At 37.7% G+C, this 16112-nt stretch overlaps 1 protein-coding gene across 1 annotated transcript; it reads left to right on the top strand.

The window, feature by feature from the left end:
• Positions 1–5232: 5232 nt before the first annotated feature.
• LOC139151691 (alkaline serine exoprotease A-like) lies at positions 5233–13718 on the top strand. The gene is made up of 8 exons (XM_070724645.1): positions 5233–5320; positions 5484–5619; positions 7378–7502; positions 7878–8025; positions 9491–9738; positions 11217–11394; positions 12421–12565; positions 13571–13718. The coding sequence occupies exons 2-8, from the start codon at positions 5493–5495 to the stop codon at positions 13614–13616; spliced, it is 1017 nt and encodes a 338-aa protein (XP_070580746.1). The 5' UTR covers positions 5233–5320; positions 5484–5492; the 3' UTR covers positions 13617–13718.
• Positions 13719–16112: the final 2394 nt, after the last annotated feature.

The raw sequence follows: 16112 nt of genomic DNA, 5'->3' as shown, positions 1-16112 counted from the left end.
CTCCAGCTTCTCCAGGATTTCTGAGTTCTGAAGCTTGACCGAGCCCAGCTTTGAGTTTAGAGTATTTTCACTCAAGTCAGTTTCAGTATCACTATCTTCATAATGGTTTGAACTGACTGCACTGACAGGCTGAGTTATAGTAGGATTGTCCCTATCCAAATATGGCTTAAGCATATTTATGTGACATAGCTGTTTTTGTTTTCGCCTGTCAGGTGTTATTATGATGTAATTTAAATCACTCAATTTCTTATCAATTAGATATGGCCCAAAGTAACGAGCATGGAGTGGTTTGCCAGGAATTGGAAGTAGAACAAGAACCTTTTGACCTGGTTCAAACTTCGTTTTGAGGTGCTTTTATCATATTTGGTTTTCATTGACTGCTGAGATGACTCAAGATTTTCTCTGGCTAATTCACATGCTTTAGAGAGTTTCATACGAAAATCTGACACATATTGCAAAATATTCAGACAATCATCATCGTCTGATAGGAATTTCTCTTTAACGAGCTTAAGTGGGCCACGGACTGTATGTCCAAATACAAGCTCAAATGGGCTAAAACCAAGAGACTCTTGAATTGACTCTCTAACAGCAAAGAGCAAAAAATGAATTCCTTCATCCCACTGCTTCTCTGTGTCAAAACAGTAGGTCCTAATCATGTTTTTCAAAGTTTGATGAAATCGCTCAAGAGCACCCTGACTTTCTGGATGATAGGCGGATGACCTATACTGTTTAATGCCTAGCTGATCCATTACTTGTTGAAAAATTCCAGACATAAAGTTGGAGCCTTGATCGGACTGGACACATTTAGGGAGGCCAAATAAAGTGAAAAATTTGACTAAAGCTCTCACTATAGTCTTTGTCTTATATTTCTCAGTGGTATGGCTTCTGGGAACCGAGTTGATGTACACATTATTGTCAGCATGTACTCATTTCCTGATCTTGTTTTTGGTAAGGGCCCAACACAGTCTATTAGAATCCTACTAAATGGTTCTTGAAATGCAGGAATTGGCTGTAAAGGGGCCTTTGGAATGGTCTGATTCGGCTTTCCTACCATCTGACATGTGTGACAAGTTTTACAGAAATGTGTTACATCCTGCCTGAGATTAGGCCAATAAAAGTGACTGAGAATTTTATGATAAGTTTTCCTTACTCCCAAATGACCAGCCCAGGGCGTTTCATGGGCCAGGCGCAATATTTCAGCACGATAGGGCTTTGGAACCACAATTTGATGTTTTATAGCCCAATCGTCATCAACCAAGACATCTGGAGGTCTCCATTTACGCATGAGAATACCAGATTTGTATAATAGGAAACAGAGCTATCTGAAGTTTTACCTTCATCATCTAACCTGTCAAACAAAGACAAAATATCTGGGTCTTTGTGTTGTTCTGCAATGAGATTTGATCTAGAAAATGTCTGACTTTGGTCAGCAGAAGTTTTACTGGAAGTTTCAAATCCACGAGGGATAACGGAATGCTCCGTGTCAAACACCTGACTGAGAAAGGTGTCATTTAAGTCAACATCTGTGACATTATTTTTGAGAGTATTTTGATTCTCAGAAGTTTTCTTTGACATGGCTCGAGTAATGGCACATGATGGGAAAAGGCCGGGAATGTCTTCCTCTATTGGCTCTGGATTTTGATCTAAACTAGGATTATCAGTCACAAGTGGATTAGTAATGACCTTGTCCCCAGCAAGGTCGTTTCCAAGAAGAAGGTGAATCCCTTCAAAAGGCAAAAAAGGCCTAATACCTAAAGTCACAGGTCCAGAAACAAAGTCCGAAGACAAATAGACATTATGGAGAGGAACAGGAATGTAGTCATTACAATCTACCCCCTTAATAAGAACTTTAGAACCTGAAAATGACTTTTCAGAAAACGGCAGGGTATCTGCCAACAAAAGAGACTGGGAAGCCCCGGTATCTCTTAAAATTTTGACAGGGGTAGCGGAAGAAAAATCACTAGAAAGTGATATAAAACCATCATGAATAAATGGTTCGAAAATACCCATAATGCTATCTTGAGAAGAATTGACCTGACCTCATTAATTGGGGATAAGAGGGGTTTAACCTCAGAAAATGTGTTGCACACATTATTAGACTCTAATTGAGTTGATGAAGAAATAAAGCCGGTTGGCTTAGATCCACTTTGACCACTTTGACCTTCACGTTTTCTTTTCAATTTGAAACACTCTGACATTAAATGGCCGTCTTTCTTACAATAATTACAAGAAAGTGTACCAAACTGTTTTTCAGAAGGAGATTGAGACTTGGGATCTGATGATGTGGGAGTGTTACTTGAACTGTGTGAACTGCTGTCATTTGATTTCCTACTCTCCTTTGAAAAATTCTTGGATGAAAAGGAGGAGTTAAATTTACCTGCATTGTTTCTGTAGAAAAGGACTGGGATGGTTTGCTGAGAAATGAAGATTTGTGGGTCAATGAATAATCATCGGCCAAACGTGCAGCAACCTCCAATGTATCTGCCTTTTGTTCATTGATAAACGTCTTGATGTCACTCCGGATGCACCTTTTAAATTCCTCAATCAAAACAAGTTGTCGTAATTTGTCATAATTCTGACTGACCTTTTCAGAAGAGCACCAACGATCAAACAGTTGTTCTTTTGTTCGAGCAAATTCAACATAAGTTTGATCCTTCACCTTCTCACAATCCCTAAATTTCTGACGGTAAGCTTCAGGCACCAACTCATAACCCTTGAGAATTAATTCCTTCACAGAATCATAATTTGAAGCCTGCTCTACTGACAAACTGAATGTAAATTTCTCTGGCTTTACCCACCAAAGCACTCTGCAAAAGCATAGACCAGGACTCCTTAGGCCAATCCAGACTCTGAGCAATTTTCTCAAAATGGAGAAAATATTTATCAACATCCTTTTCTTGGAAAGGGGGAACTAACCTGAAATGCTTAGTGATGTCAAAATGTCTGAAGGGAAGAATTTCCTGACTTTCCAAGCTCTAAACGTCTCATTTCTAACTGCAGTCGGGTTCTGCTAATTCTCTTTCCTTTTCTTTTTCCTCTCTTTCTTTCTCCCTTTGTCTTTCTTCCATTTGCAATTCTTTTTCTTTCATTTCCAATTCCCTCTCTTTCTGTCTTTCTTCCATTTCTAATCTTTCCTGCCTTTCTTTTTCTTTCTGTCTTTCTTCCATTTGCAATTCTTTTTCTTTCATTTGTAATTGCATTTGTATTTTTTCTTTTTCTAATGCCAATTTTTTAAGCTCCAAATCTGCCTGAATTTCTAATTCTATTTTTTGAGTTCGAAGGAAGACTCAGGCTCATAATCTTTTAAGGCAGACTCTTCAAAATGGCCAGAATTAACTAAATGTTTTGCAATCTTGAATTGAATTTCTCGCTTGCGCATAGATCTTTTGACATCTACTTTAAGGAAATTTGCCAGTGCTATGAGGTTGTCTTTTCTGAGGGAATTAAATGTGTCCTGATCAAGGTCATCCATAAATTCGTCTGGCTTAAATTCCGCCATGATTAAATTTCGCTGAGTTCACAGTATACAGTAGTTTTGAAAAGGCTGTCAAAATGTTGTCAAACGGCTCAAAATATTCGTATCCGGACGAGCCCCCAATTTTGTTCGTGCAGAGAAAACGAACAAAAGGGTGAACTCAGCAGTTAACGTTTAAACAAAATTTATTACGAAAATAAAACTAATGCTAAGTCAGGGATAGAGTACAAGCTTTAAAAGTGTACAGACTACTTATCTCAGCTGGGACGGCAAGCTCCAGTCTCAGAGTTGTAACAGTCAGTTGGATGAATGAACAGTCCTTTGGCTTGCAGGCTTGAAGCTGCACAAAGTCCACAGTATAAATCCAGCGTTGGCAGTGAAGGTCTTGAAAAGTCTTGAGAATGACTACTGCTGGAGTTTAGTAACACACAAGAGACACGATCCCAAAAGTCTGACTGGAAGCTGAGCACGTCCCTTTTATAAAGGCATATAAGAACAATCTAGAACTTTTATTGACATGCTAATTACTGTTCTAAAATTATCTCTCTTACACAACTAATCAACTTTCCAGAACATTCCAAACATGACTAATTGAATTCAAGGTTGTGAGGTCTAAGGGCAGTGACCTTGAGAATGTTCTAGACTAATTGAACTCAGGTCATGATGAGTGTGGGGGGAAATGACCTACATAACAACTGTTTCAATCACTTCTTCAAAACTGATAATAGTCGAGCCTTTAGCTTGCAAAACATACCGAAACCTATTTTCAACTACTGAAGCAACAACATGAGTCTACGTTGCGCGTTCACTGTCTGACAAAGAAAATACACGAAGCTTGTAATCTAACACTAATGTGGCAACTTAGATTAATGCATAGTCTCCGATATTACTTTTCTGTTGTTGGCACGTACAAAAAACCCGTGTACTGAGAAAAGTCATCAGCGGACAGGTGTTTTACGCTCTTTTTGACCTGTCAACATATAATACCTAAAAGCACTTATCAGGTCCAATTGCCAAATCGTGTGATGTCTTCAATAGCCTTGCAATGCTATCGCATACATCACGCGGCGAAAATACCGAAAAGGTTAATTATACAATATTTGAGAATTCGCTTCATAAACTATTTTCAAAGCATAGAACTGATCGAGTCAAATGACAGTATTCATACTACAGAGTCTTAGGGAGAGCTAAGATAAAACAGCATGCCACTTGTATGTAATTCTTACTAATTACATATTCGCTAAAGGATATCCTGAGGTTAGAAGTATTACTAAAGTGAAAATAGAGAGCACATAGACGAGTTAAACTAATGGGAATGTCCAGCAAATTCTCCTCACAGCAAAAAAGACAAAAGTATTTGTGGTGTGTGTTGATGGGTATACACTCACATATTACATATCTATACAGACGGAGACAGAGACCCCCATATCTCTCTCTCTCTCTCTCTCTCTCTCTCTCTCTCTCTCTCTCTCTCTCTCTCCAAGAATACAGATGTCCTTGTGGGAAATTACAGAACTCGATGCCGACATCAGAGCATCGTCCGCATGACCTAAATTTCCAAGGAACTCCCCCACAATTAACAAAAGCCCCTATGATTTGTTAATAATTTTATTGCCGTCTCTCCTGTTCGAATATGAAATCCATGATATCGTGGATATTTAATTATGTAAGCACGTGTCGACTGTTGTAAATGGCACCTGAGCGCTTGACACGTACTTTCCAAAGTGGTAATTGAATACATCCAAAGACAAAATTTTCCCATGACCAGGGTATATAAGATTGCCTGGTTCGTATGAAACACCATTCTCATCGTTGCAATACCGAGCATTAGCAGTGAAAGAAAAGGTACGATATAATTTCATGTCTTATCCTTGCTACAACCATCACCATTTTATGTTTTCAATTGCAAGCGATGTTATACGTTTTCTTTACAGTTATACAACATCCCGTTTAAGATATAATCCAGGATACTAATAAGCGATTGTGGTTTTCCACTTTTTCGTGACAGGACAACAAGATGCGTCTCTTCATTCTCTCCGTTTTGGTGGCAGTAGCTGCCTGCCAGTACACAGGACCACTCCCATGGAACTTGGACCGTCTTGACCAACAGAGATTACCCCTTGATGGAGCATACAAACCATTCGGTAAGTTGCAAACGGTTCCGCTCACGTTACCTTCTTGGAAATCTACCCAGTAGGCTGCCGGGCTGTCAGATGATGTTCTCCATGTCTAGAACAAGAGGGAAGTGCATGCATAATATTAACTCAGCAGCTACCCCTAGCCAATAACATAGAAAAATCATCGAACTGCGTAAAATTTTCTCAAGAGACACGAAGTATGACGTAAACCGTTCCTTAGGTTACGAGCATGAATGTTTTGAGATTGACTGAGACAGATGTGGCACAGTAGTGCGCGGCGCCCTTATTGTAGATTTCAGAGCTTGCCTTTTATTCATCGACATTTTCTTGTTTTCTTTTATGTCGACGTAAACAGAATCTCAGAAATTTCTTCTGACGTATGGCTTCGAACAAGAGTGAATATGTTATTTCGTGGGAGGCAACCATTCAACATCTTGCCCTTTACATCGGGCATTTTCTATTTTTCACTCTTGACACGCGATTGTTTTATTTTTGCATTTGAGTTAAAAAAGATAGAATGCGCCTCGTGGACAGACGTTCGGACTCTCAAGCTTTTCCAATACTCTTCTGTTCTACCGCTTATGGGAGTACATTATAAAGCTCTTGGAAAAAGAAAATCTTTTAGCGTCTTTGAGTATATATTGGAAATCGAAAACTTTACTTCTCCCCATAGAATAAACACAGGGGTGGCGACCATCTTGAACTTCATTTATCAATGTATGTTAGTTTATTTGTTTCTTTCGCTCCAAAATTTGCACGGCGATCGGTGAATTTTATCATTGATTTGGTAAGACAATGATTGAAGGTCACTGTTTCATCGATGAAACTTTATAAAAAGTTTAAGTCTTTGACTTTCGGGGCGCATACTACCTTAACATGGAATGCTGGTAATGTGAGAAACGAATTGCTGAAATATTAAGTTACATAACGTCGCAAACGTTTTACGAGTCAGATAGGAGATAGCAACTCAATAGAATAGCTTTCGAAAGTTGAGATTTTGTAGTCAAATCACATTTGAACTAGCACTCGAATGTATCAACTCACTTACAAAACAACACTGCACTTCTAAAGGCGGACGACAATACCAGGATGAGAATCAATTGACATGGACTTTTGGCAGAGACGGGATCCAGGCGAGGTGAAAGGCCGCACGAAAACCTTCTGGTCCGGGGCGAGATTGGAACCGCGCTCTTCGAGAAATGTTTTAGCCGAGTAAATCCAAAAGTAATAGCTTAAAACTGTGGACATATCCTGACATATAGTTGAACTCATGTTATGCGCACCGATATGAGTAAACGAGACATATCAGTATGCGTAGCGCCTTTGTCATCTGTTTATCAGACGTATGTTCAATTTTTTTATGGGTTTTCTGAAGGCATTTAGGCGAAAAGGCTCGAGAAGAGTTTCAGTATAGTCACAATCATATTTGATATCTGAAATTAATAAGTAAAATTTACACCAGTACCTAAAGCTCTAAAAGCTCCCCATAATGCTTGAAATCAAATGCAATTCATGTAAAAGTGTTTACCGAAATGTTACCGCAACACGTTTTTCCAAACATTAGCGATCAACACAAAACTTAGATTTTAAAAACTAAACAATTTTTGATAGGCACCTCAAATATAGGCGCCGCATATATGCGCGTGTTAAGCGCCAGAATTTGTCCCGGACGTGAGTCTAAATCTCTCTGGTAAATTGATCATCGTAGCTTGTGAATAATTTCTACCACGGCCGTCTCTTTTTTTTACTTTTTTCGATGAATAGGTACCGCTTTCGGGGATCAATCAATCGTCTACGTGTTGGGAACTGGAATTGAGAAAACCCACGAGAATTTCGGACCAGCCTTCAATAGAGCCTTCAATATCTACGACTTTCAGGATGGAGGCGATGTACGTATAAGGGATTCATATTGCGTTACAGGAGTTTGTTTGTCACACATGTCAAACTACCCATAGGTTATCTATCTAGTTAATGATGTTAAGCAAGGGGTTCGAACGAGTTTTACATATGTGTCTCCTCAGAGAGGGAAAACTGCAGTGTCTTCATAGAGAAAAAAGCGTACAATGCATGAGACCAACTTGTAGCCTGAGACCAGCCGCTGTTGTTTACCAGATCGTATTTTCCGTAAATTTGATTTTTAACATGCAGTTTAGGAGTAAGATTTCTTTATTGACATCAAAACCGGTTGCCGGGCTTCAGCGTGTAAGTGTCATTATCAATTAAATCTGAGGGTTATTATCGACGTTGTCTTCTGTTCATTGCAGGGTTCAGACACAGATGGTGCCGGAACTGCTTTCGCGGGTGTTATAGCCGGACAGTACACAGGTGTCGCATCTAAAACTAACATCGGTATCGTCAGAGTGAACGACCGCGCCGACCCGACGACCTTGAATGCTGACTTTGTCATCGCAGGTAAGTATTACAAAAATTGCATTGCATATAACATTTTATTCTTCAACATACTCAACGCATTGATAAAATAAAATATATTTCTAGTTCACGTATCCGAAAGACGACACTGCTTAGGCCTTATATCCGTGTGGCCATGAAACGAATGTATATGCAACCAACGACAAATATATATATATATATATATATATATATATATATATATATATATATATATATATATATATATATATATATATATATATATATGTGTGTGTGTGTGTGTGTGTGTGTATATATATGTGTGTGTATATATGTGTGTGTATATATGTATATATATATATATATATATATATATATATATATATATATATATATTATATATATATATATATACAAATATACGCTAATAAGTGATAACAAGTAGAAAACAGGACGTAGGCGTTACTCAGAGTTTCACGCTACATATGTTCTCTGTAGTGATCATCAGACATTCACATTGTATATATATATATATATATATATATATATATATATATATATATATATATATATATATATATATATATATATGTACGTGTGTGTGTATATATATATGTACACACATATATATGTATTTATATTTATATATTGATATATGCATGTGAATGTGTGTGTGTTTGTGTGTGTCAGTTCTTTAAATCTAAGAGCAATAATCAAGTTTGTAGGAAATTGAAAGCCTTAATCAAGTTCTGCTGATGTACCGTATTGAATAAGCTCTTCCTCTTATTGGTCCATGGTCACTATTCACAGCGACTTAGGGAGTCTATTTGTATTATTTAATTATATTGGTAAGATTCAGCTACCCAATTGGATAACAGCTTATTCAATGCTGCACATTAGCCCATCAACTTTGTTGAGATATTTTGTTTTCTTTTATTCAGTGTACCTTTTTGCTGCCCTTTCAAAAGTTTAATTTAACACCAAGCCCATGTGGCAACTATAATGACGGCTGCAAGACTTTGATAGTTGATTGATGCTGCACGGCTTTCACGCTTTCGGACCATTTATATAACAAAGGGGACAGAAAAGGCTACCCCTAAATGGTGTACAGAGTAGAGGGGGGGAGAGTAGAGTAGAGGGGGGGGGAGAGAGAGAGAGAGAGAGAGAGAGAGAGAGAGAGAGAGAGAGAGAGAGAGAGAGAGAGAGAGAGAGAGAGAGAGAAACGGACAGACAGACAGACAGAGGCAATGATCATTTAACGTTTTTCTATCCAACTTCTTTTGAGCTTGCAAAATAAAGTTTGAATTTTTATTTTCGTTCTCGAATCCTATCCGTCAACTTGAAATCACTTTGTATAGTTAACGTTCTTGCTGGACCGACCTATTTGGCGTGACTGAAAAACACTTAATCCGGCCATTAACACAAAATTGAGGTATTTATGATGCAGACCAGATTGTTGCATTACTTGAGAGAAGTTCAACATAGCTTGTCTGTTTACTTATTGCAGGAATGACGGCTGCCCTTAACCATTACAAGAATTTGAAGGCCGCTAACCCTGTTGGCCATCTTCGTGGGGTTGCGGTTGCACCTTTGTCCGTCACACTTGATGCCAACAGACTGGCTGAGATCGAAGAGTTGACGAGAGACATGGCCAGAGAAGGTATCACTGTGGTTGGACCAGTTGGAGATGCCCCCAGTGCTGGCGACTTTGACTGCCAACTACTTTCACCTGCCAGATTGTTTGTCGAACCAGGTGTAAGTAACTTCATTCAATCATAGATCCTAGGGTCAGTAGGGTCCATGGTTCTATCCTGCAAAGGCAGTATGCGCCTCGATAGTGAACGACTGAACATTTAATCCAAACTTTCTTAAGGGCAACCTTTAAGCATCCTCTTTCAAAATCAAGAATAGAAATCGAGGGGGTGTCACTGTGCTGTAAAACATGATCCTACCCTATCCTCCTGTCTAAAATGTGACCCTGCCCCTGTCCGACATTCTAAAACTTATCCCTTCCAAAAGCACTGCAGTATTTTCCAGGGGAGGGGGATAACTGAACCAGTATCAACTAATTTACATAGCAATTGGTTTAATCGTTATGCAAGGTAGGGACGGAAACTACCGGGGGAGGGGTTGCGTTTATGGAGGGGGGGTCCCAATTTATCACGCAAACATTTTGGAAGGGACATTATATTTCATAAAGTTGCGGGAGGGTCACCATATTTTGTGCAACTATGAGAAGGCAAGATGTGGCTGATATAGTGATTCACCCATAATATCAGATCATAATACATGCTGTATATCATGCTACATAAAATAAAATAAAATTAACAATATCTGTGCATTTATAGACGTTTGATAATTGATAGACACTTTGCAACATGTCCCATATGCTTTTGTCTTTTATCTTTCATCAGTTTTAAATGTTCAAGGTGTTTTATGTAGGATACTTGTGAAACTTGTTGATAGTGGGTATACATTTAAGACAATCGAAGTCTTGGCCATAAACTTCTGTTAAAAGTGAACCCCCACCCCAAGATAGGTTTATAAAAAGTGACCCTCCCCCTTGGACAGTTTTCTAAAAAGTGACACTCCCCCAATTCCCACGGCCCATCCCCACCCCCTGTAATTACCGAAGGCTCCCTTACCGATATTTGAAATTCAAATTGGCTGCCATCTACGTGTCAATCCTACGGAGAAAAATAAAATTTTCAATTTTTGAAAAACTATGACGGCAAAAATTTGTCTTACACCAGAGCTTTACATGAGGCCCTTACAAGTGGTAGATCAGAAAAGAAATAGAAAAGTTTGAGAGTCCTAATGTCCCCGAGGTGCATTCTGCCTTAAACCTTTCACCCCCAGTTCCCTGTATACAGGTCCAACTTTACCATAGAAAACAATGGATTTGGGACAAACCATGGTAGTGAAAGGGTTAAATCTTGTTATTTCAGAAAATAAGGTAAGGTTTTAGAGAGTAAGTGAAGAACACCGTGAATCGTAGGTAAGTTTTTAAAGAATTGAAGAAGAGCACAATGCATCTCAAAGAGAACTCTTCTGAAACATAATCATTATTTTGTTTACGAAATAAAGGTAAAGGGGCATTGTAATAAACTTGTCATACACATTTTTATTCGCAAGTATTTTGAGTTTTCGTAAAACGATAGTGTGATTCGCCAAGCTGTTATTGTGATTTGTTTTTGAATGACGTCTTGCACTCTTTTCACCGGTCGTATTAGGTTGTCATTGTCGGTGGAACTACTCGTACCGACAATCGCCATCCCAACTCCGTCGCCGGTGGCATTGTACATTGCGCTGAGATTTACGCTCCAGGTCACGAGGTCACATCCTCATATATCGGTAACAGCTACGGAGTGGCCCCCTCAGATACTGCTTTTGCCGCCGCTCACGTCGCAGGTAAACCTCATATTAGTTCACTTTGTGATATTTACGCCTCAGACAGATCACAGAAATATTTCCTCAGTTCCCGTTAATGAGAGGGGGTCGTCGGAACTCTTCTAAAAGGTCATGTGGGATCCTTACGCTCAATATAAACACCGTGTCCAAGGTACGTCGGCGATTGATGAAAATTCTAACATGTTAGCTTAATGAACATCCTAAACTTTAAATGTTGCAGCTTTGTGTATATGATCCACCTACATATCGTGCAAATATATATTGTGTGTGAACAAGAGAGTCGCACAGGCGCAGGTCCAAGGACTCCATCACTTTGACGGTTACGCAGTTGTCCAGACATACACTAGCTGCAGGTCACGCACGTTACAAGTAATTATCAATTTGGCAAATTCGTTTATTACTTAACCAAAAAACAGGCTGTAAGCATTTGCACTTCAAAAATTCCCATTACTGCTTTCGTGTACCACTTATTTAGGGCTCATGTCAAAGAATAAGGAGAAAACAAAGTTGCTTATATTTGTGAAAATGGAAAATTGGATTTTCTCCGATAGAGAAAACACAGGGCCGGGATGGCTGACGTTTTGAGTTTCAAATATCTGTAACCCCGATTTGTATCATTAATTTTGAAAGACTTTGGTCGGAAGTTACCGTTAGGAAAGTTCGAGCGAAAGTATAAGTCTTTCAATGTAGGAGTGCACACTACCTAATACCTTAAGAATGAATCGGAGAATTTAAAGTTGACCTTTGGAACAGTTTCCAACATTGGCTAAACATTTGAACCATTTAAATGCACAGCAAATTTTTAATAAACCATCAGCGTTGTTCTAAGTTACTTTTTTGGATTATAGTATGTTACACTTTTCTTCATAGATCAGTTTCTCTTGTCCATCGATTATAGCGACGCACAGTTTTAATATAATCATACTTGCATGATATCATGTTGTACAGCAAGAAAGAAAATAACAACTGTTATGACACGAACTGATTCAACATGATGAACATGATTCTTCTCATGATTTCTCACAGGAGTTGCCGCTTTGTTAAGATCTGAATGCCCAGACTTAACCGAGAGGGAAGTGGAAACTTTCCTGATTGAAGGATCCAGAGTGTACGGGTCACCCGCCCTGGACTTAGATGGTACCCCCCTCCCGTCTAATATTGTCCGTGTTCCGTAAGTAAAGTCACGTCTTTATTGAGTTAACATCTTGATTAAGTTTGACCTATCAGACCTACTTGGTTCAACAAATTCAGTGTGTCGACTAACCCGTCTACATTCGTGAGCGTTTTTTCTACCTCAGAGGGCATTGGAGTGTGCCACTTAGCACAGAGCACCTTGGCCCCATTTTATACCTTGTACGTGCTTGTATTTTAATATATATATATATATATATATATATATATATATATATATATATATATATATATATATATATATATATATATAATATATATATATATATATTATATGACGTTACTTTACATCATTGCTGTACTTATATATATATATATTATATGACGTTACTTTACATCATTGCTGTACTTATTTCCATCCGAGTGAATTTAAACTGTTTAACTACTTCTGATTATATATATATATATATATATATATATATATATATATATATATATATATATATATATATATATATATATATATATATATACACATACAGACACCTACTGTCGATAGTACTAAGTTAAAATTGGTAGAATAGATAATAAATCTACCGTTTAAAAAATAATATTCATATCTGTAAAAAGATAACATGCTAGACTTTATTTCATACCATGAAGTACACTATATATATATATATATATATATATATATATATATATATATATATATATATATTATTTAAATACAGAGTTCATACTTCCTACAATCATCAGACATACAGTATATATATAAATATATTTTTGTATGTATAAATATGCACATTATATATATATATATATATATATATATATATATATATATATATATATATATATAACAAATATATAACAATACAACTATGCCCATTCTACGTTTCACTTGTTTAAATATGCAAAAATGAGTTGGAAATACTAGACTTTATTATTTATCGGGTCTAAAAGAACGTGTACTTACATCCTCGAAATGCCCACTTTTTTAGAGATGCAGACGAATAATAACGCACCCACTCTTCTCTTTCAGACATGCGGATGAACCTGCTGACTGCAACCCGCCTGCAAGACGTTAGGATTGTACAAAGCATATTATTGTAAATTCGTGATTGTCTTGTCAGTCAGTTTATGACAATTCCGATCATAACGGGAATTAAAAATATGACACGGCTAATTTATATTCATGATATGTAGTTATTTTTAAGAGTGTATGTTATAGGTTTGGAAAAGTATGTTCAAGTGCCCGAATGTTATGCATGTTAAAATTTAATACAGGGGGCCGATGAGTGTGGGTAGAGGGTGGACAATTAATTTCTATCATTGTAAGATGATATGTTTTAGTGCTAAGCGGTCAACTGGGAAACAATCACAGCAGACTAATACAGTATTGGATTTATTCATTTCTTGCGCAAGGTGATGGAGGTGTTGGTAGAACGGTGAAGTTATGTGGCAGGTATAGGCCAGATAACTAAGATGCAGAATTACAGCATAATCTGCGTCGTCTGTGCAAGTGCTTTGACCTCAAAGTTTAGGCCATATCTCTCTCTCTCTCTCTCTCTCTCTCTCTCTCTCTCTCTCTCTCTCTCTCTCTCTCTCTCTCTCCAAGCACACGCTATAGTAGCACGAAGGAATGGGTCTGTTACTCTACTCGGAGAGGGGGCATTAGGGGATCGGCTGATTCCAACAGACATTCATTAGGCTGCGTGCGCAAATAACGGGTGGGGGCGCTGGAGGAATCGCAATTGGAATCTTATTTTGTTTCAGATCCCCCTTCAGTACCCTCAAAAAATTTCAAATCCCCCCGTCTATATGATCAACATTTTTAAAGTTCCACTCCCTCCCCCAATAACATGTATTAGGCAGTTCTACTCGCAGATGTTAGATATTACCTGTTATTTGCAGTTTTTACAGCCAAATTCCTATAAGGCAAGTTCTTAAATTGATTCATTTTTAAACGCATCAATGAATTTTTTTGATTTATCAGTCTACGCTGACTTGAGTTAATTCAACTCTTGCCAGGTCAATGGCACCTGCTGAACAGCACACAAAATGACGATCATGAGAGGGTATGCAAATTATGAGTTCCTGGCTACATTTTGAAAAATTGTGAAAAACTGCGCAAAGTGACCTATAAATTTTTTTTCAAAAAGTACAAGACATTTATAAGTTAGATGCTGCTCAAAATTGACAATATTTGAGAGTTAAATAATTCCATAAAACAAACTTTTGAAACTCTAAAATTTGGGTGTAATAATGGCAAATTTGGTAGAATATAAATAATTCCATTCACTCACACAATTATTTCTTTAAATTAAAGTCTTTACTGTTCAAAGTTTGACTTTTGTGTTATTTTACGATGAGAATGTGAAAATTTAGAAGGTCAAGCATGGTGACCCCATCTTTTTTCTTTAAATAGTTGATTACTCTCATATGCCAGAATTCAAAAAACCTGATAACTTTCAAGTTTCCTGATACTTCCTTATCATGTGTTGCTTTCTAGTCTGATCTTATGTACAAGTATATATCACTGTCACGCGCGTCATTTGACCAAAGCTCTTCTTCAACTACACCAGAGTCAGAGCTATCTTTGTCGCTGCCGATATGCAGTGACATTGACACTGTAGTAGCACGACAAAGGCTGTATCAGCTTTGATTATTTTGACAATATTTTTGTTCAGTTAATACGATAGCGTTTTACACCCTTCAGCTTGTTGAACTGTCCAATATTCAGCTTGCAAACACAGCCTATGTATGTGTAGTGTGCATTTGTATCATTGACAAAAAACTGTCAGTCTGGACTCTTATTCAATTATCATCCAATAGATATTAATATACACAGGCTCTGTTGAAAAAAAACAAACAATAGAATATTGTGTGTTTCAGCATACTGTAGGGAGACAGCAATAAACAGTAATTGATATATTGCATTAAAATGTTATCAACAGATGCAGCTTCTGGCCCGCTACTAGGCCCACTTGTTTTAGTTTTTTTACGAAAAATCATACATGTTTAGCTTTTTTCGAGATAAAAGTCATGAAATCTGACAAAATGGTTCTAAATTTTGTTTCATTATTACAGACTTACATGTACTAACATTAGAAAAATTAGATGGAATTAAAATTTTTCATTGAATTACCTGACAAATCTTGGAATTGGGAAATGTAAAGGTAAAAGGCAACCAAAATAGGTCCTCCCTATAGGCAGTGCAAAACGTCCTAGTCCTCCTCCATTACCCCCAGAATTTTCGATTCCCTCCTAATTCCTTCAGCCCCCCAACCGGTTTTTAGTGAACGCAGCCTTAGCTAGGATACGGCAGCGAACAGGACTATATTAGGCGAATGTAACATATTTCTCTGTCGCATTAGCCAGCATGGTATAGTCTTGCTCACGGACGTGGTCAAGTTATGGAACGCCTGTAGCAGATTCATCTCCCTGACCACGAGAAGCACATACTTATTGTCTCAGTGCCCCCCTCCCAAAAAAAGCAGAAGAAATGACAATTTGACTCATCATGGGAATCAGAAACCGGTGAACTTCCGACTGAGTAAACTGCCAATTTAATTCAAAGGGTA

Source organism: Ptychodera flava, chromosome 15, assembly GCF_041260155.1.
Source record: "Ptychodera flava strain L36383 chromosome 15, AS_Pfla_20210202, whole genome shotgun sequence".
Classification (NCBI taxonomy): Eukaryota; Metazoa; Hemichordata; class Enteropneusta; family Ptychoderidae; genus Ptychodera; species Ptychodera flava.
This window is presented reverse-complemented; position numbering and strand designations above follow the sequence as displayed.

Coding starts and splice junctions, on each gene's coding strand:
- LOC139151691 (XM_070724645.1), top strand. CDS start 5,493: ATGCGTCTCTTCATTCTCTCCGTTTTGGTGGCAGTAGCTGCCTGCCAG. Junction 9,739..11,216: donor GATTGTTTGTCGAACCAGGT/GTAAGTAACTTC, acceptor CGGTCGTATTAG/GTTGTCATTGTCGGTGGAAC. Junction 12,566..13,570: donor TCTAATATTGTCCGTGTTCC/GTAAGTAAAGTC, acceptor CTTCTCTTTCAG/ACATGCGGATGAACCTGCTG.